Source organism: Xiphophorus hellerii, chromosome 18 (genome assembly GCF_003331165.1).
Source record: "Xiphophorus hellerii strain 12219 chromosome 18, Xiphophorus_hellerii-4.1, whole genome shotgun sequence".
NCBI lineage: Eukaryota > Metazoa > Chordata > Actinopteri > Cyprinodontiformes > Poeciliidae > Xiphophorus > Xiphophorus hellerii.
Window position 1 is genome coordinate 23,732,834 of NC_045689.1, and position 21,570 is coordinate 23,754,403.

The following is a 21,570-nucleotide window of genomic DNA, read 5'->3' on the forward strand; positions in this document are numbered from 1 at the left end:
ATCATCTTGGAATTTCCTTTTGTTTAGAAATGTCTACAAAAGGACTATAAATCTAGTTTTCTTTGTAGTTCTCACATGGAGTCTTTTGGGTTTTCTCATTGTTCACAGTAATGGTTCAGCTTTAAATTCTTTTTACCAACGTTGTTTACTGTTCTGCATCAACTTTTGTTTCCAACAAATAAGTGTAGCCAAACTTTTTTTCATCAGAATGAAAAATTAAATTAATTAATTAATACAAGAAGCAATGAATGATCAAACATTCGAGTATAAGAGGTAAATAACTAATTTAAGAACTTGTGTGGGGAATCTTGGCCTATTTAAGGCTTTACAGGTCTAAATTAAGATTTTTATATGAATATTAGATGTTGCAGGAATCCAGGTTACTTTCTGATCACAGCTCTCCATTGTAAAACATCAATGTCAACATAGCACTCTGTATAACACACAGAGACTGTTCGTATTTCACTGTACAAAATTTTAATTTTTCATCTTTTCTTCCTTAATGACATACAACAGGCGACCCCTGTAAACAAAAAGAGTCATTTGATACAAGCCAGAATGCAGTTCAAAAATATATAAGACAAAATCAATAAAAAGCAGGTCTCTTATCCCTTGTAGTTAGAGGAAATTGTTGGAATACAGCTTTATATGATGTACAAAATATCACACAGTGATAAGTTGCTAATAAAAAAATAAAAACACAAAGAAATGAGAGTCCTTTATCTTGGCCTCTGACTGGTAACAGATTATTTCCTCCCACCTCCCAACATATTTTCAGCATTTTTCTTTTGCTTTTTAACCGTTTTGCCTTTTTTTTCTTCCTTTTTTTTAACAAGTTTTACATCATCCTCATCATTCACAAGTATGTTCTATGTGTAGCAAGGAAAAAAAACGACTCTCTTCTGATACTACAGTATTTTTAAATCTTAAGAATCATATTCATTTTTTTTTTTTTAATGAAATGCAATAAAGAAAAACAACGAAATGATCGACATTTACAGCACATAATGGTGAATCTACTCATCATCTACAGCCTGTTTCCGGTTTCTTTTCTAAATGCGACACTGATTTGTCTTCACTCCCCTCAGAGGAGAGAGGGAACAACTCGGGGACGGAGGTTTCGATTCAGGCGACGAAGCCACCTGCAAAACCTTCCTGCACCCCCATCGGCTCATTTCTAAACTAACTTTTCATTCACTTTCAGATGTAGTGCAAGGTGGAAGTAAATAGTAGTTAAGTATAGGAACAGAACATTATGACCTGCTGTGGGGCATATCTTTTTTTTTTTTCTTTGTTTTTTCAGATTTATGTCAAACTAACAGCAGTGACATGTTGTCTAATCTCACACATTTATACAACACCCTGTTTGGACAAAAAATATACAGATAATTCTAGCATTGCAAAAGAAAAAAAACTATTTGTGACCCTGTATATCAAGTCTTAGGGGTCTTGAACTGAGGGCTGCTTGGGAAAAGGCAAATTTCACCTAAACCTGATAAATGTGTTTGTTTTTAGAAATCCATATCTAATCTAGAGGACTTTATTTACCGGATGTTAGATAATCCGCAAGATACCTGGATTATCTAAATGTCGTGAAAGACCCAGCAATGATTTTACAAATCTATTTTAGTGCATGTGTTCTCCATCTCCTCCTCGTTTATCAACATCTTAGTTTAGCTAGTTTGAACCTGACGCGTTGCAGCTTCTCACACCGAAAACATTGTCGTATGCCGACAGATTGTGCACATTCAGAACCAGATGACGATTTGCAGAGATTTGTATAAACGCAGCGAAGGAAGAGACAGATGTGCGGAGTTTCAGAGGAACTGCTTAAACCCAGGGGATCGCTGGGTTACGTTCAAAACAACAAGTCACCGAAACATACCAGGTGTCACCAGCGTCAAATAACACCCACACTTTTTTTTACATCAATACTTTTTCCCAAGAAGAACGTTTAGTTCAGAGTTTTACACGTATCAGCATATTTGTGCTGAACTTTTAATGACTTATTTCAGCCATTCTTTACTTGGGCTAACCCATAATACAAGATAAAACTTCAATGAATTAGAAAGGAGAAAATAGGAACACAAATTTAAATTCATTGTGGCTTTTCTGAAACTCCACAATATTTTTTTTCAACCCTGGCAAATATTAAATTTCTGAAAAGGCCCTCATCTCAACAGTATTGAAAATATATAAGATATGCTTAAAATCCAAGTCTATGGCAGGAAACCAACCAACTGACATGCAGTCCAGTCAAATGTCCAGTCGAAATAGACTGCATAATGCTTGTGGTAAAAGTATTATTTATTAAGGGACAATTACCAATACTTTAGTTTTTGAGTCTATCTGTGTTGTTTTGATCATGTGTGGTTAAAAGAAAAAATCCACAATAAATGCAAACTTGTGCCCCCAAACCTGTTTTTTTTTTGTTATCCTAAAAAAGTAAGGTTAAAAAAGCATTAAACGCTCACAAAAGTAAATGATAATTTTGCTGAGTGTTTGCAAACTTCTAACCAGAAGTCAACATTTTCCCTAGGATGCCTCTGGAGCAAGAAGGAACCCATATTTTCACCTTCAACAGAAAGCTGAATGAGTTCTGGTGTTTCTAAAATATTAAAAACCAGCAACAAAACAACCCATAACCCCCCCCCCCCCCAGAAACTGGCACCGCCTTCATGAAGCTCTTCTGAAAGCTCAAAATGACCTTCTCAGGATCAGACCTGCACATCAATCAGGCCTGAAACAATCAAAACTCTTCACATTCCTCAATCAAAACATTAACAGTGACTGCTAATTCTGAAACGCAGCCACGGCTAATGAAATGACACAACCAAAACAGATTAAAAAGTGCCAACAATCACACTGAAAGACAATAAACAGGTCCCTGATTCCGACTCAAGACTAATGAGGTCTTTTTGTAGCACCATGGTTTAAATAGTGCATTTACAAACACACAATGCACGCGCACACACTCCACTGTACAGTAAAAAGCACCAAATGGCAGCATCTGTGCCATTTGCCTAGAGCGCGAAGGCCAGGCTCACACCTTTACAGCCTACTGATTTCAGCTGGGGTCCTATAATCTCTATCTTCAGCCGTGTAATGTAGTACGAGAGCATCAGTTTGAAATGGATCATGACTGTGGGAATCTGTTGTTTCAGGGGCGTTTTTTTGCCTTTAAACAGCAACCCACAGGAGAAGACGCAGAACCACGGGACGCCACACGGAGGAATGAAACGAGATGAAGTGATAAGATATTTAAAAGTAAAGCTATTTGTTTACTGCTTAGTGTCTCCTGATATTACACACAACCGAGGTAAAACTTTCTCCTATCCAAAATGTGGAACCGAACAAACACAACCTACATGGATCCTTTGGAATGTGAGATAATTTCCAAAGCAGAGCCTGGATCGGGTGTTTCTTGTGAGCCCTGGCAGCAACCCTATTGTTTGTCTGCCAGAAACACTTTCCTCATAAATTCAAACTGAAGATCAGAAAGGACAGGCGACGGTGCAAACCTGTTAGTGAAGTATGGGTAGTGTGTCAGCAGCGAGAGTGCATAAACATATACACAAGGTGCGTCTTAACAAACACAGGCAGAATGGAGAGAGGGCGAAAACAAGCTGGAGAGTGTAGTGTAGAAAAGTGTGTGTGTTTTTTTAAATATGATTATTTGAAAACAGAGCAGCCATAACTTTTTAAGTTGTAAAAAAGCAGTACAAGATATGATTAGTATTACAAGAAGTCACTGAGGCATCAGAGAACTTTGAGGGGTAGAAGAGGGATCAGGGGGTTGATGTCCTGTGGTGATGACCCAGCCAGTGGGCTGCAGGACAGTTGGGTGTGTTTGCGTGTGTGTGATAAAGATAGAGAGAGAAAGAGAGAAGAAAAGAGAGAGAGAGAAATTTGTCCGCTGTCATCTTCATCATCTTTTTTTGCCTAGTTGTGGTTGCAGGACGCTGAAGAGACAGAAACAGAAAAGACGGGATTAGTGATGTTCAGATCACAAAACACAAAGAGCAAAGGCAAATTTTCAGAAATATTTTTCAATGCCAACAGTTTTTATACTTGGAGCATATGGATGCTTTTAAGCAAACTAGAATATCATGGAAAAGTTTATTTCAGCAATCCAGTTCAAAAAGTGGAAATTCACAAAACACATAATAATGTATTGCAATTGCTTACCTCTGTGAAACTGAATGACTATGAGTTACTTATTATAAAATCCTAACAGTCAGTTTGTTAGAAAATTCAAATATGAACGACCGTGAAGCTGTTACTCTATACTAACATACTCAAGGAAACGTTCTTTGTGGAAATCATTTAAAAAAAAAAACATTTGAAATGCTCGAGCTTTATTGGGAACAGTTAACAAGATCACAAACCCTCCTGAAGCACCTGAACTGCACTCTAACACGTCCTGTAATGAATTTGCCAACTTCTTTGAGGAGAAAATGAAAAAAAATAGAGGATTAATATGCACATCCACACCAAATCCAATATCAATCCTATGCCCAAACACAAAAAATGCAACAAAAAAAAAACTGACTCAATTTCAACTACTCGACTATAAAGGCTTAGAAGAAATTATTAATCAATTAAGCAATTCTACCAGTGGTACAGATATAATAATGCCCACAAGTTTCTTTAAGAAAATCCTGCCTGTCATTGCAACTGATCTGATTCAAATCGTAAACTCATCCGTCTCATCAGGTGTTTTTATAACTGCTGCCTTAATAACAGCAGTTATCAAAACACTGATACAAAAGAACAGTCTGGACAAATCACTACTGCAGAATTACAGGCCAATCTCCAACCTTCCATTTATTTATTGCTAAACAAATAAACTTGACTGACTGATTGAAAACAATAAAAGCAGTCACTGACATTCTGCAGAATAAGGGTAAGGCACAGAGGAAACAAGCTGTCTGTTCAAAGGAGGACGGTTCCAAGCATATTTCTCGTAAATTAAGTGGAAGGCAAAAGGGTGATACAAACAACGGCCAGTTAAAATGAAATTTTAGAGCACTTCTTGCTTAAAGGAGATGCTGATTTCATTTTCATGCTGGAATTGGCACCTACTTTTACTGCCAATTAACAATGCCTGCTGAAGTGGCCAATAATTGGCTAATGCCAATTATTGGCTTAAATCTGATGCAGCAGCAGCTTTGTACTTGTGATTAGTCAAATTATTTCAAACCCAGCCAGAGCAAGTAAACCAATTCAGTACTTCACTAAGATGAAAAGCATAACTTGATCAATTACTTTCCGATTTAAAGAAGAACAGATGTGTAAAAGTTTGCCACCAGGAATCAAATGGTTGAGTAATTCTGAGCTTTCACTTTTAAGCCACAAATATATATATAAAAAAACATGTCAATGTCTGTATTTTAAATACATCCTGTGTGTAAGAAATGTATAAAATATGTTTTTCTTTTTTAACTGATTTTATAAAAAGTCAATAACAGGTGATGATACTTTAATTTGTCGAGATGCACCTGTATACAAGCAGTTTTGATGGTGCACAGGGAACGGAAAGCAATCATAAATCTACATCAAGAGCTGAAAGGCGCTGTAAGTGCAGGCAACCAATCTTGCCATTGTTTCTGTGGCAACAACAACAACTTTACAACATCCTGCTGGGTGACTAACTCTCTCCATATGTGTACCACAAGGAGAACACAGGGGCTTTTCTACAACATACAAACCTTGCTGAAAGTCTTAGAAGTAAATGAAGTGTTGCGAACAGTTTTTGCAGTAACTGAGCTCATTTCTGCTAAAATAAAGTGGCTGTTGGATTACATAATAAGTTACTTTATTTGAGGTCATCCCTTTGTGCCTCCCATCTGTTATCTGCCAGCTCTTTACAGCCATTTGCTTCCCCCCCCACCTACATCTGCATGGATCTAATTCACATAAACAGTGGGACTTGCAGATAAATGGCTCTCAGGCACTTTCTTGTTTTATTTTGGTTTCTGAACAGCAAAACAAGCAAGAAAAAGTGACCTGTAGGAACTATTATTAAGTGATTTATAGCTTAGACTAAAATTGGAGCTTTTGAACATTTTAGTAAGTTATATTTGGGAATTTTGAGGACACAAATTGTAAAGCATACCCTGTAAAAACCCTCTAACATTCACAACTGAAGAAGAGGGCTCTTTAGAAATCAAAAGCTTTAGTTTCTAAAATTAGGCATTCTCAACCTTAACCTCATATCAAATGTAATCTGAATATGTTTTAGTGCAAATGTTATGCCAGCAGTTATAAATCCTCAAGCAAAAGATGAAATAATGTTAAAAATCTTACAAAATACCAGATTTTTTCACACAAAAAAACTTTGCCATTATATACATTATTTAAATCAATATAGAAAGAAGACAAACATCATTTATACCAGCAATAAAGCTTTTCATAAAGTGTGGTGGGTTTCCAGTGACCAAGACTTCTTTTTGATGACAGTTATCAAAGCTACATCAAAGCTAAGCAACCCCAATCTGGATCGCAAGATCTATTCCAGCTTTCTTTGTAAACATTTTGGAAAATATACATGATATACAATAGCTTTGTTACTTTATTGCTATGTTGACATCTTCCATCTTACCAAAATGGCAACAGTGGATTCACACAAAAATCTTGGCAAGTGCGTCTGCGCCAGCGCTGGCGATGAAGGGCTGAGAAGGGTGGAAGGCCACGTCGTGAATGGCCTCGTCGTGCTTCTTCCTGTGGGCGGTGATTTCCTGCACGCACGTCCTGTTGTCCAGCATCCACAGACGCACCGAGCAGTCGTGGCCTGCAGGAGGTAAAGGGCAGGTGAAAGGTGGGGGGAAGTGTGTTCAGGTCTTGTTATACAACGCCGATTATTTTATTTCCCCAAAGAAATCAAAAAATCCATCTCATTATCTTCATTTTTGTTCATTTTAAATCATCGTTTAAGACATTTTGAGTGAAAATAATAATTGGTTGTCAGTGATAAAATGGGATGATAATTAAAATTGATCTTGAGTGTAGTTTCTTCAGTCAAGATTTTAATAAGTCAAGCTGGGCAATACTTACTTCCAGAGATGAGGTAAGTGCCTTTAGGGTCTGTAGTGAGGCATGTGACAGCATCCAAGTGAGCCACCATGGAGTGGACAACTTTACCTGCACAAACACATCAGCAAACTGGGGTTAATCTTCGTCTCCAGAAGATTTAGGTTGTACTCAGGGAGCAACAACAGAAGATCAGATCAAGCAGGTACCAGTCTTGTTGTCCATGAAGCGGATGGTGCGGTTCTCATGTGCAGTAATGGAAACGGGTTCATTTGGGTGACTGACGACGCGATTGATTAGTTCACTGCCTGCAAGGAAAACATACATTCAAATGGTTCATGTATTTATCTAATTGTTTGTTTTTGAGGCAGCAGGAAAAGGTTGTTTGTAGTGGAAAATTATGGATACAGATCCTCTGAACGTACCATCTTTCGTTTGCGTCTCTAGCGCGGTGATGCTGTGCTCCGTGTTGAGGTCATAGAGCAGCGTCTCTCCGCTGTCGAACGACACCACCACCTGGTTGGGGTCAGTGGTCACAAAGGCCACAGAAGTCGGGGTTCCGTGCTCTGAAAATACAGGCAAGGCAATATAAAAAAACCCGCAAAAATACACAACGGGAAATTAAGTGGAATAAAAAAGTGCACAGGCAAAAGTGCTAATTTTCTGAGAAACAAAATTTTGTTTTTCTCTTGCAGTCAGCCTTATTAATCCAAATTAATATTAAGAAAAAGTTGAAATAGAGCCCACAGTGTGATGCGTTTTCAAATTGTGCTACTTTCCCTTTTTTAAATGAAAATCTATGAAAAATAAACCTTTTGATCATATTTTAATTTACTGTGATAAACTTATGTTTTATAAACACAAAAACTGGCAAGACATAATAACAAACGTCAAGGAATGCTACTTTTTAGAACAAATCAGTAGTTTCCTGCTCTTTTAAGATAAAATTTTGCAATGTTTTGTTGTTGCTTTGTCAGCTAAACCCATTCTATTTCCCCTCGTCTTGTGGCAGAAAACAAACCCACATCAACACCATTTCCTCTGCTTGTCTGTTTTGAATGTTATGGTTACTTGTTACATTACTTGCTATGCGTCTTAAAAATAAATCCATTTTGCTGCTTTTACGTTGCTTGACTCTTTTCAGCCTCCAACAGCCGATCTCTACCTCTCTCCTTGTTGAAGACGGACATGCAGGGAGATGAGTTCTGAGGGTCCCAGAGGCGAATCGTGCCATCAGCTGAGCAGGAAGCGAGACGATGGTGAACCGACGAGTACGTTAGACCCCAAACGCTGTCCTCGTGGCCGTCCAGCACGCTGCTCTGAATGCCAGGATCTGAAGGGAGAGCCGCAGTTTATTAAAACTTAAAACACATACTTGACGTGAGGATAACAGCAAATTTTAAGATTTTCTAAACTATGCTGTAGGTCATTTTTGAAATGTGAGCATAAACAGGGTAGATGTCAGATGTTTGTGAACTCCAGTTTTAAATGCATGTGTAAAATAGTGTAGGAGGCAGCAAAGGAGAACTAAATGAAATTCAACATGAAAATTATTTTCTCCCTAGATTTAGTTGTTTTTTTTTATTAACCTTATAAATAACAATCCACAGTCAATTATAGAAGTTGAAAAATTATCTGTTTTCTTTTTTTTTTTACATTATTTAACAACTTTACAAAAATAAAATTACTGTCATCCTTCTCTCATTCACAGCATTTGGACTTTATGCTTCAGCCAGAGGGAAAGACCACAAACTGTGGGTCAGTCCATAATTTATATACAACATGAAAAACAATGTAGTTCACCCTTATGCTTCATTCTCTTAAATGGACAGCAGGTGGCAGGTTTCTGCTACTTACAAAAAAATGCAGTTTGTAGACAACTCCTTTTAATCTCATCTAATTTCCTCCCTAATTTTTAAATGTCTCTGTTAACGTACAAAATTTTAATTTCAAAATGCTCAAAATTCTTGCAGCTTTTATGACATTCTGAACTTTTGTGCACAATACAGATGATGGATTAATCAATAAAGCCTCGAAACTGAACACTGTATTTCAGATTCACTTTCCATTTTTCACCCTACTTATGCAGATGTGAAAAATCAAAACACAGTGTAGGAGCCCTGGATATGCTTTATGGCCAACGGAGGCCCATGAAGCCGAGCAAACTGTGACGTCTCACCGTAGTTATCATAAGGATCTACGTTGAGGTCGGGCATCTTCCAACATCTGACGCTTCCATCCAAACCTCCGCTGTAGCAGGACTCTCCGTCCTCACTCATGGTCAGCGACAGCACCGCTCCACTATGAAAACACACACAGATGGCAGTGGCTTGTTTTCAGGGGAAAAACAGTATTACTAATTTTTACACGTCAGAGACTGAACTCACCTGTGTGCCCTGAAGGTGTAGATGGGCTCAACGTCCAAAGCTGCATTCCTGTAGAGGGATACAACTTGTTATACGTGCTTTATACTTCAAAGTCTCAACTCTTTTTGCCCCTACGGAGTCTTAAGAAAGTATTTATACATATTGAACCTTTTCACATTTTGTCATACTACAACCTCAAAGTTCAGTGATTCTACTAGGATTTTAAGTGACAGAGCACAGGAACGTATAATTGTTAAAAGGAAGGTAAATGGCGCTCAAAAGTTTTTTGCAAACAATGTGAAAAAGAAATTTGGGTCTTTAATTCTCCTAAGTAAATTAATAATCTGCCTTCAGAAATAAACCAACTAGTAAATAGATCCCACCTGTGTGTAACCTAATCCCAGTGTACATCCAGCTGCTGTGTGAAGGCCACAGAGCATTATCAGTAACAGAGCGATGACGTCCATGGAAACTCTGGAGGAGAAGCTAGTCATGCACCAAGCAAATCTGGTTTTATAGAAGAGCTGGATAAACAAAGCTAAGCAAAGCTGAATAATTCAGGCTTTCATTTATGAAAAATAAAATGCTTCATATTCCACTTTATAATTATGCACCACATTTTCTTGGTATATCTCTTAAAATCTCAACGTAGCACGACAAAGCTTGCAGAATCAAAGTGAAGTGCAACCCTTTGCAAGTCACTGTGTTTCGTTCTCTTACTTTTTTGAGTGCATGGCCTTGTTGAGGTTCCACAGCTTTAACGTGCCGTCCTCAGACGCCGTGAGCAGCACTGCTTGGCTGGGGTGGAACGTCAACGCCCGGATGGCGTCAAAGTGGCTGCGCAGCGTGAAACGAGGATTCCAGGTCTTCTTGAACTCCTCTCTGTTGTCCTGCATCTGGTGGGGCGCAAAATAAAAGTGAGGCACGCGTTATTGTTGAGTTATGTGCTGCCTCACATGCTGAACAGAGGGTTGACCGGGTCAGATGTGTATTTACATCGATGGAGAGTTCATTGTCGTTGGCGACGGTGAGATCCGCCAGTTCACCCAGGTTCATGTCGCCTCCTCCAACAGCGTCCATAATAAAGACATCAGAGGAGAATCCCAGGGCACCACCTGCAGGTCGAACGTGGAAAAGCATGTTACCCCTCATTGTATTAAAAAAACATGACTTTATAAATGCTGCAAGTTCTCCATAGCGAAGAACTTTAGAAAGCGATGCTCTTTTATTCTGGGTGCATTACTCCCACACAGTGTACCAAAGATAACATTTACAGGTGTAGGCGTAGTCTTCTAACACAAGCTTTAAAACTGAGAAAATTAAGTTTGAATTTCAGTGTCCAAGCTGCAACCGTGTGTGTGGGAATATACTGGTGAAATAACTCAGATGTGGATTTATTTTTTTTTTCCCTTTTTGATGAGCATATTAGAAAAAACCTCACCTTCCCCGGAGCGAGCCTGTCCCGATACAGATGGGGGCGGAGAAGGTTTAGGTGGGAAGTCCGACATCATGCCTTGCAGCTTGTTTCTGCGGTTTTCTGAACCCGGCGAGAAGAGGGAGAGAGAAAACATTCAGTCAGTTCTGAGAGGCGGAGAAATGACAGAGAGGCCAGCAGATGAAACAAATGAAAGGATAAGAAAAGCGGAAAAAAAGACACACTACATACCTTAAATATATACATAAGACCCTCAACTACTTTACATCCACTTTCATGGGTGAAACATCTACATGATGTATTTATGATTTCAAGGAATGAAATGTGAGCACATGACCAGTGAAGGCAGCATGCGTGATCACCTTTTCAAGCTGCACATTATACAAGACAAAGATGGCAGCCACACAGATCTAAAGATCGTGAAACAGGACAGAGAGACAGGCGGTTGGGGAAAAAGAGGTCGGTTTTATTGACGAGAAAAGATGCCAAGACACAACAGGACGTAGGAGGTATAAAGGTGAGCGAGTGGAGGCAAAGAAGACAGTCGGCAGTGATCCTGGCAGTGCTGACAACTACGGTAGCGGCGTACCTATCTCCCGTCCATCGCCCGAGATCCGGGCCTCTCCCGCCCCCTCCCCATCCTCCCCCGAGCCCAGAAAGTCAAATTCATTCAGGGCGTCTTCTGAGTCGTCCTCGTCCTCCTCATCCTCCGGGTCCAGATCTGTAGTCATGGGCTCTGAACTTATCTGGACAACAGAAAAAAAACCCAAAAAAACAGATATAGTTGGTGTGATGAGCAGCTTGTTGTTTGTGACAACTCATCAGGCTCAACTCACTGATCTCACCTTTACACGGGGCTTTTTGATTTTGCGTGGACCGTCGATGCAATCAGTGGTCATGCCTTGGAAGTCATCTTCCTCGTCACTGTCTTCTTCATCGTCATCCTCGCAACCGGGAAGGAAGGGGATCTTGTCGAGCACCGAGCTGCCGATGCTCTCCTTGGAGCTTTCTTTGCCTGCATTCCTGTTAAAACGTACAGAGAGTTACATTTTCACACAGATCAACACTGTGAAAAGATAAAACAATTACGTAAAAACAATTTTGTTTGGAGTTTACACAGCATTTGTAATGTTGCGATTAGTTTATATTTATCTGAAGATGCAAAATTCTTTCAGGTCCTTATGATGGTCTCTTAGTGGTCCTCTACATTTGCTTCACTGGGTCCCGCATCAGGACCACTTTACATCACAATTCAAAGAAAATCCATCCTGACCCTCAAATTTCCATGCAAAATAATGGAATTAAAAATGTTTTTCACCTACTCTATAGTGTGTCTTACATCACTTTTGGCTACTTGCTTTTTTACACAAATTTACTTTTTTGTGGGGGTCTGGTCAAACATTAGCTCTCTATATCTAAATATATCTTGAAGAATGGAATTCACTGTGCCTTTACCAAAAGCAGAACTTCAGTATGTTTATTTCTATTTTTGTAAAAAAAAATTCCCCACATTTACTGTTTCACCAGTTTTTTTTGGCATTTTAAACCCTGTGTATTTAGCAAAGCACAACTTCAATACACAGTTATCTAAAGAAAAAAAGCAGATAATAAAATTCCTCCCTTTTTATCTGAATGAGTGCTAATTTTAGTCAGTAAATCAAAACCAACAATATTGATAGGTCAAATGTTAAATCACAGCTTGATGGGTTGTATGAAAGGTAAAAGATGTCATTTTAATATAAATCATTGTAAAATCACTGCATTTATAAATTTTGTTTGAAATTGAGCATCAACAAAGTGTAAAATGCGTTTTGTTACATGCAGAAATAAAATTTTGTGTTCTCTGCAGCAGTTCGTTGATTTCATAAACGCAACATAGTATCGATTTTTGTACATAGCATATAGGTTTTATATATATGACGTCAAAATGGGTTGTGGCTCCAAGTGCTTTCTTTTTATTGGGAGGCGGTCCCAAATGGCTCTTTGAATAGAAAAGGTTGCCGACCCCTGGTCTAGGTCAAGGTATTTTATTGTAACTTTATTTTAAATACTGTTTTGACCTCTTTCTCTTGTTCCTATTAAAAATTTGTATGAGCCATCCAAAGTCATGATTAGAACTCACAGTACCTCACTACTGTGATTGCAAGTTGCAGCAGTAAAAATGTCTCACTTTTTAATTTGTTCTTCTATTTGTCTGACCAACAATGAGTCTCCAGCCGCTCGGGGTTCTGGTTCCGGACAGCTGTCGCTCGATGGGGGCCCGTTGGCCTCCGGGCTGCTCCGCCCCAGCAGGGACCGCACGCGTTTAGAGCGCATGTCCAGGATGGTGTCTGAATAGCCGACTTCCTCAAGGTACCTGCGTTAAAGAGGCAAAACTCTCAAGACGGTTCCTGGAAAAAAAGGTTCTTGAATCATTGAAGTGAAAGTCATGGCATACTTGCGTAGTAGTTGACGACCCTCTTTCCATGACATTTGATTGGGTGGCTCAGAGTCGGCCTCAGCTGGTCCATTGGGAACTAAGGAAATGAAGGCATAACGTAGATCACGTAATACATCCACATAACTAACTGGATTAGAAAAAATTTAAAACATACGCTGATCTGCCTCCATCTCAGGCTTCTTGTCTCCAGGACTCTGGTCATTTCCAGATTTCAGCTTCTGGTGCTTAGCCCTGGAAGCAACAAAAAAATCCCACAAGATCAACGTTAAAGGAGACAAACATCCATCCTAACTAGATCGCAACATCTACAGAATGTAAAACCTTTGGTAAAGGTTACTGAGGACAAAAAGATGACTTTACTATCTTGTACTTCACCTTTCTTGTTTGAGGGCGTACTCCAACATTTTGATCCGCCTCACTAGGTCTTGTTTCATGTTCTCCTGGCCTTTTCTTTCACCCTGCAGGAATGCCACCTGAGCCTGACACACAGAAATATGGAAATAAACAACACAGTACACATTCTGGAAAATAAACATGAGCGCCATCATGAGTATGGGAGGGAAGTCCAAGTAGGAAGAAGGAAGTCTTGATGTGGCAAGCACTTAAACACAACTTCTTGAAATCCAGAGCCATAAGTCAAAGGACTCTTATTTTTAAACCATTGCTGGCAAAGGCCTGAGTGCACAGCTGCAGACGAGTAAAAACAAGAAACAGACCAGCTGAATTCAAACGCTCTCTTGTAAGACACATCCTTCCTTTCTCATTTCCTGTCCGTTTCCTTCCTCGGTGCTGACAGGACTCCCAACTTGAGGAAAGGCTTTTCTTTTTGCAGCCCATTCTGGCCATTTATCAAAACAAGGAGATTTGTGAGGGAAAAGTGATGTTTCTTTTTTTTTTTTTTTTTTAAGGAATCTGGACAAAATCATGATAGGATTAGAGCAGGTGCATGGTCAGAGTTCACTGAATTACATCAGACTTCTCAAATCTTACCCTCTTCCCCCTCCCCAAAAAAAGCCTAAAACAAGTGAATCAAACTACAAGTAGGTTAAAAAGCTCTAACCCAGTTCTACTTTAAGCATACCCAAGCAAGAGGCTGTGCAATAGCATTGCAAATTTTCTCTCTGTAACTCACCGTACCAAGTCGCATCAGAGAATAAATAGAGCTTATTTTACAGCTCATTTCTCCCCCGCTTGCCCCAGTCTGTGTCCGTGAGGCTCCTCCTACACTCAGTTCTGTAAAAGTAGAACAGTCTAAAAACTGGCGCCTCATGGGGCAGAAGCTCGGCCTGTTCCAGACAGTAGATGTAGATCTATGAGGAGGGCTCACACCAACACAGACGGTTGTGTCATGATAAAGGAGGAACATGGGATAATCTGCCAAGTAAACCTTTCTGCTGCTGAGTAATCCTGATTAATGCAATGTCACTTCATAGACTAATCAAAAGGCTTGGGAGATGAAAAATGTTCAGATGTGAATACTGAAGGTATAATCTCTAAAACAGAGACATGTTTGCTTGTGTGGTTTAGAGTTGAACTAATCTTGGAACAGCAGATGGGTCTGTGCAAGAAACTGTTTTACTATGAATGGACAACAATGTGAGAACATATTTACAGTATTTATGTGGGTTTATAATGTCTGGTTGCAGTTAAGAGCATATCCAGTGATAGGTTTTGCAATAGTAGAAGCAAACTGGTCATGTTTGCACCGTCATTAGATTTTCACAGTACACTAAAATGCAAGTTAAGATACTGCTCAACTGGGTCCTGGCATGGTTATGAAGGTGCAAACATCAGAAAAGTAGATAGACATGTGTTAAAAATGGTTCTGCTCAAACCCATCATCGTTATATTAACTAACAGAAAAAAACAAAACAAAAAGAGGGAATGTCAAGGCACACACACGACATTATCCCAGGCCGGGTTTACATCATTCTCAACAGCCATGCCAAACATTGTTGTTGTGACAAGTAACTACAGATATGGACCTGTCAAGTTCCTGTCTTATAAATGATCCCATTCAACAATGCATTTCCTCATTTTCACCTCTCAGGAATCTTTCTCCTTCATCTACAAAAAGTAGGACACACATTTTTACTCACACTCGCACACAGACAAGCCCCAACCTGCCCTCATTCACTGATTAGAATCACACCAGTCCCACACACAGCGCCTTGTTTCACACTGGAGCAAGCAACCTTCAACCACATACAGTAGTTGGCCACAACAGAGGTGATCATAATTATCCCCTCGTTCATTTTTGTTTCATTTCATTAGATTAGTAGTAGATGCAATGTGCTGAAAATTGTTTTTGTTTTTTTTTTAAACAGCACTACATCACAAGTATATACATGTAAATGTTTAGCTGTAGTTTAAAGACAAAACTTTAAAATACATAGAATGATGCAAATGGGTTTTTTTTTTTAAAATCTAGATGTAACAATCAAGATGCCACTAACTTTTGGTTTCAGGCCTGAGGTGTGAAGTTAGATTTTTTTTAAAGTACAATAAAACAGAAAAGAATGCACCAGGTTCTTTGATGATTAAAATTTAACTTTAACATCAAAATAAAGAAATTATTAGATTACTTATTTTATGCATCAAAAGATATGCCCCAAACCTTTATCTGGTTTTTATTAAACACAGATTTAAGCACCACAATTTCAAAAAACATCAGAATACATGCAAATGTTGATCTATAAATACCAAATGTTGAACATTTAGTAAATTTTTAAAAAATAACAGATTTTTCTGTATTCGACCTGCTGATCACCAATCAGAGATTCCTGGTAAGATATGGTGATAAAGTTAGAGGCACATGTAATATGTGCTTAATAATGTACTAAAATGTATTTACACTCAAATCAAACCTTTGAATGACAAGCTGAATCTGTGTTTTCTTTCGGGTTTTCATTTACTTCCATCGCTTCTACCTTTTTGCCAACAACAGCAGGTTCAAGAATCTTTGTCTTTGAGTTGATCGGACCAAACGCAAAACAAAGCAACTCATTGATCTGCTACTAAAGATGATTTATCAACTGTTTTAAAGCAACAGATTAACATCTCTTCTCACTTTTACAAAATGTATTATTAAAGAGTAAGTGTTTGCTTATAAAAACTCAGTATATGGCATTAGATATGGCCTTGCTAGTGACACTGGGCTTACAGTGCTGATGTCATCTTAGTAAAACTAACAAAACCCTTAATCACAAAAGGAACTTTACTGGGAGCACACCTGTCATGTCATCTGATCTCTCTTTCTTGTGTCTGTGTTTTCTTCTATGTGACCCATTGCTGCTGATCTTTCTAAAATACACTGTCACCTAGAGAGCCGACACAGGTTTGGCCTGTTCTGTCACTCCTTGTCCTCCCGCTACACAGAAGGGTCAAGGGCAGCTTTCTGTCCCTGCTGACCATCGATTTACCCATTTCTCATTGCTCTTAAAAAAAATAATAATAAAAAGGTCCACAAGCAAACAAGTAGATCAACAGACATTTTCTGGGACAGAGCCTGCTGGAGTAGAGCAGAAAGTGTGTGTTTATGTAAAGTCACTTGGGAAATAAATCCTAAAAGGTAGGACCTCCAGGCTGAGTTAAAAAATGAGACTAGGAAGGAATAAAACAAGTGTGTGGTGATTAAACATAATAAAGTCAAACAGGCTCACAAAGTACATAGATTAAATCTCTTGCAGTGTCTAGAGAAACTATTTTTAATACTTGAACTTTCTCATATTTAGATACATTAAGACCAGAAACTTCAACATATTCTACTGGGACTTTGGAAGAAGAGACCAACACAAAGTAGTGCGTAATTGCAAAGTGGAACAGTAATGATATATAGTCTTCAAATAGCTTACAGATACAAGACTGAAAAGTGTGCCATGAATTTTGGATCCAACCCCTTTTGATCTGATTCCCCTAAATAAAATCCAGTGCAACCAGAAGTAAACTGATTAGTAAAAAGAGATTTGGAGATGGTAGCATCATTCTGTGAGGTTTTTTTTTTCTCTCCAATGGGGCTGATGGGAAGATGGGCAGTCCTAGAAAAACTGTTTGAGATTGGGACAAAGGTTAACTTTCCTGTAATAAAACAACCCTAAACAAACAGCCAGGAAGCATTTAGATCAAATTATTTTTAGTCACATGAGGACTTCAATAAAACTACTGTTCAACATAGAAGAGTTATCAAAAAGTCACTTGCAGCTGTAACTGTAGCAAAAGGCAATGCTATGGTGTATTGATTGCGGGGGAGGGTGTATTCTTGGATGAAATTTTTTGGTGACAAAATGTGTAGCTAACTACTTTTTTGCAGCACTGAATAACAGAAAAAAAGTAAATGCAAGTAAAAAGAAAGCATGGCTAGAAATACTGCAATGCCTACGGATGTCATGTGTGTCAAAGCTAAGAGAGTGTGACTATTAATTAGAGATCAGTACCCAGGGCCCTGAAGCCCACAGTCAACAGGAAGTAATGCCTTGTGGGTAACCACTAATCTATCTGCACATAAGTGACATGGCTAGCAACGTATCGCAGTAGTGCTATGATCTGACAGAAACCTTTTTATTCCCCCTCAAAAAACTATTCTAAGACTCAAAGGTAAACAACCACCCTTCTGCTGCTGTAATACGTTTGACCCGAAACGTCCCACCTGATTCAGAGAGGCGGGGAAGACTTCAATTGTCGGCCTGTCAGAGCAGACAGGACACCACAGGTGGCCTCTTAGACGAACAACACGCTCACAGAGGGAACACGTGTGGCGGTCTTGCAGAGACATGCCATGCTACATAGATGTAACTCCCACCATATACAAAAAAAGTGTCAACTCTCTGTCCGATATTGAAGTTTTTGTTTTGTTTTGCTTTAGTTGCCTTATGAAAATGTTTGTGATTCGATTATAAAAGCTTGAAATTAAGTGCACAAGCAGTCTTGTTTAGACATCATCAAAGCTAAATATACTTCACACGCGTACTGCATGTTGTTAATTGTGCAGGATGTAGCCAGCGGGCAAACTAACTGGCATGTTGAGAGCTCTTCAAGCATGCTGGCAACAAAAGCCAGAGGCCTGGAGGTGTTAAAATGTAAGCTAGGCCATTTTTTTCCAGCGCCACACTGCAGTGTTCCCCTTCATTCCTCCAGCTCAGGACACTGTGCTAATTGTACCTGTGAAGCCAGATCATGTGCTGCAAATACTTACATGCAAACCCAGTTATAATGGCCTGTTGGACATGGCGGTGACCCGTTTCTGATTTCTCTTCTCAGTTTCTCTTCCGTGTGCCCATAAAAGAAGCGAGCGCTGACAGTTTGTTATTGTTCATCCATATTTTATCAGGCTCCTATTTATAAACTACATGGGTTTGAGTCAGGGGGCAAACAGAGTGGAGGAGTACCACAGTAAAAGACACTAAATGTTGTTAGGATTATTTTCCCACATTTTGTTATAAGCAGAAACACTTCAAAGAAGACAAGAGGCATGTCTTAATGTAAGGGTAAGATAAGAGCAGTTGCTGTTCCAACTACTCACTAGAGCAGTTTTAGACTAAAGCAAAATCCTACATCTATGCAGGAGAGAGACATTTATCTTGTGCTACTTGGCATCTGAACAACTGGGACCACCGTGGGACACATGGTTTGCTCACGGGCATTTTTCTGCCACTGACTCACATGTTCACATAGTTTGTCCAAGCCACTTTTACACATGCAGATCAATGACCTTTATAGTTGTAGGCCTACACGTCCAACCTAAAGGCAGGCCCTGCGCTCGCATTAGTAAGCTGCAGATCATTGCATATCGACAAAAATTTTTCCCCCGCACCAGTGAGTCATTTATTTGTGCGCCAGTTCAAAGGGCGGGCTTTACTTTGAGTGCCACCACCGCACACACAGACATACATTTTACTGTAGATCGGGAATAACATCTGTGGAAAGGAGCAGCTTTTGTTCCAAAAACATCGTCCTGATCAATCATTTTACCAAGAAAAAAGCTTGAACTATCGTATTTCACTATTCATCAAATAACCATTATTTCCTAATTAACTGGTATCTAAGAATAAGAGAGAAATAGTTTTAAAACACATTGTTCCCACAACTCCAAATCCTTCAACTGAAATGTCAGAGTGTCAGTGACCAGAGTTTTGCAGGTTTTATGGAGACCCCAATTTGTTGTTGCGTTCTGGTGGTCAGTAAAGAGCACAATCACACTTAAACCATTTAGCTGTCTGGAAATATGCCCAGTCACAAAACAAATAAATAAATATCACAGACTGTAATGGTGCGGATGGGAAGTTGGCATGAGATGGTAACCAATATCCTACAGCTTAACATGCTTTTAGTGATATGTCAGTGAATGAAGACTCCTGCTGTTTTGCTCTCACTTAAAAAACAAATTCAGTTGTTTTGACATACATCTGGTCAGCCACGGGATGAGACGCAAAGAAATACCATCTATTAAAACTGTTCTACTTTGTGGACAAAAATACAAAACAGACAGACATGCTGTGGAGTGCCACCCATCACCCTTATTTAGGTAACTACAGATAGTAAGCTACAAGCAGCATGCTTGTTAAGCTGCTAACTGCAGACTGGCTTCCCAGGCAAATAGCCTGACTAATTAAGCAGCTAATTTTAGCTGTGTTACTATATAAAGAACAGGACAACAAAAACAGGAACATATTTTCAAACAGTACATATTTTATACGTCTGCACATTTGAATTCCAACAATTATTACTTCTGTAATAATAAACATGTTACAATATTGCAGCATTAGAGATAAGGGCTGTTTTTCTGTTTCAAATACAAAAACAAATTTGATCATATTATCCTTGTTTTTAGAGTTTCAATAACCTGATCGTTTTGTTTTTTTTTAAATCAAGGTCATCATTTAATATAGTGAGACTCTCACAATATCTATATCCACCTTCAAAACACAATATTTAAACCACGAAACTATTCTGCATTTTAATTAAGTTTTCAAATAGGTAAGGGGATGATCTTTTTAGTCAAATACGAATTGCTCAATAATGCAGTGATTTTACCTCAAAGCTGCATGTCACTGACCTCCCAACCACAACAGAGAAACCACAGGAGAATTTGTTTGAAAATCAGATAATGGCCTCTTGGTTCAGTTTCGCATGAATGTCAAAATATAGTCTATTTAAAGAGCTGTGGGTAGGACATGTCTTTGAAAAAGACATCAAAGTAATAAAAGAAAACAATCAGACGTGAGCTATTTACGTCGATATAAAGGCTTGTTTTTGGTGGCCAACATACATTTAACCAGCATGAATTAATGTGAGATGAAAACCTTGTTTGTTTCGCTTATGGAGAAGAGTGGTAGCTGCTTTCCTTATTGCGAACATTAAGTGGTACACTTCCTTTTATTGTACAGTAATAATGCATCCTTGTCGGTGCAATATGTTAGCCCATTAGCATGCCGTCTCTTTGACACTGATTTTAGGGCACATGAACACTTACAAAGCAAAGCAAAAAATGCGGTGATGTTTTCTTGTTTGTTTGTTTCGCTTGTTTTTCGTCCTGAGCCCGTTTCGGTGTAAAACCAACTAACACTTGCTTTATGTAAATAAATAAAATTACCCTGAGTTCGTCCCTCTCAGCCTCCCAGCGGTATTTCTCGGCCTGGAAGCGTCCCCACTCGTACTGGATGAAGTGCAGGATCCCGGGAAGCGTCATACCCGAGTCCCCGTCCTGCGCCTCTCGAGGTAGGAACGACCCGGGGATGGCCCCGGCTGCCGCTGCCATTGGCCCGACTCCGGCACCCGATGTCGTCTGGCCCGGTCCTGCTTTGGGCCCGTTAGGGTTGCGCCCCGCTCCGCTAGTACCACTGCCTCCGCCGCCACCGCCTCCGGAGTTCGGGTTTAGTCCTCCGCCGGATCTGTCCGCCTCCATTTCACCGTTCAACCTTTCGCCAGGATAATTATTTGGAAACAAGCAGGCTGTATAAACAAAATAATTTCCAAAACACTACCCCGAACCCTTTACCAAACCCAGCTGTTCTCCACAAGCTGCCCTCTATTCTTCCCTTTCTCAAACGACAGTGAGTCGAATAGACCCTTTTCACATGACGTCACACAACTTCCGTTTTGGCTCGAAGCTGTGTATCCTTAGTTCCGGTGTACATAGTAAGTAATGATAAAGTTGTCTATTTCATATATATATATATGTCATATATATATATATATATATATATATATATATATATATATATATATATATATATATATAGAGAGAGAGAGAGAGAGAGAGAGAGAGAGAGAGAGAGAGAGAGAGAGAGAGAGAGGTATAA

General features: G+C 39.2%; 1 protein-coding gene across 1 annotated transcript; it reads right to left on the bottom strand.

The window, feature by feature from the left end:
- Nucleotides 1-458: 458 nt before the first annotated feature.
- Nucleotides 459-21,338, bottom strand: strn4 (striatin, calmodulin binding protein 4). The gene is made up of 18 exons (XM_032590225.1): nt 20,862-21,338; nt 13,649-13,752; nt 13,428-13,504; nt 13,271-13,349; nt 13,004-13,189; nt 11,679-11,856; nt 11,423-11,579; nt 10,840-10,935; nt 10,395-10,513; nt 10,119-10,294; nt 9,420-9,467; nt 9,212-9,333; nt 8,198-8,365; nt 7,458-7,598; nt 7,242-7,340; nt 7,057-7,143; nt 6,605-6,793; nt 459-3,962 (listed from the first exon to the last, which is right to left on the bottom strand). Exons 1-17 carry the CDS (start codon nt 21,171-21,173, stop codon nt 6,624-6,626), a joined length of 2,319 nt encoding a protein of 772 aa, XP_032446116.1. The 5' UTR covers nt 21,174-21,338; the 3' UTR covers nt 459-3,962; nt 6,605-6,623.
- Between the last annotated feature and the right edge of the window lie 232 nt (nt 21,339-21,570).

Bases quoted from the DNA above. Each gene is read 5' to 3' on its own strand.
- strn4 (XM_032590225.1), bottom strand. From the start codon at position 21,173: ATGGAGGCGGACAGATCCGGCGGAGGACTAAACCCGAACTCCGGAGGC. The intron at 13,753-20,861 runs GTAATTTTATTT...TCTGTGTGTCAG, and splicing joins CTGAGAGGGACGAACTCAGG to GCTCAGGTGGCATTCCTGCA. The intron at 9,468-10,118 runs GTAAGAGAACGA...ATCCCTCTACAG, and splicing joins AAGGCCATGCACTCAAAAAA to GAATGCAGCTTTGGACGTTG.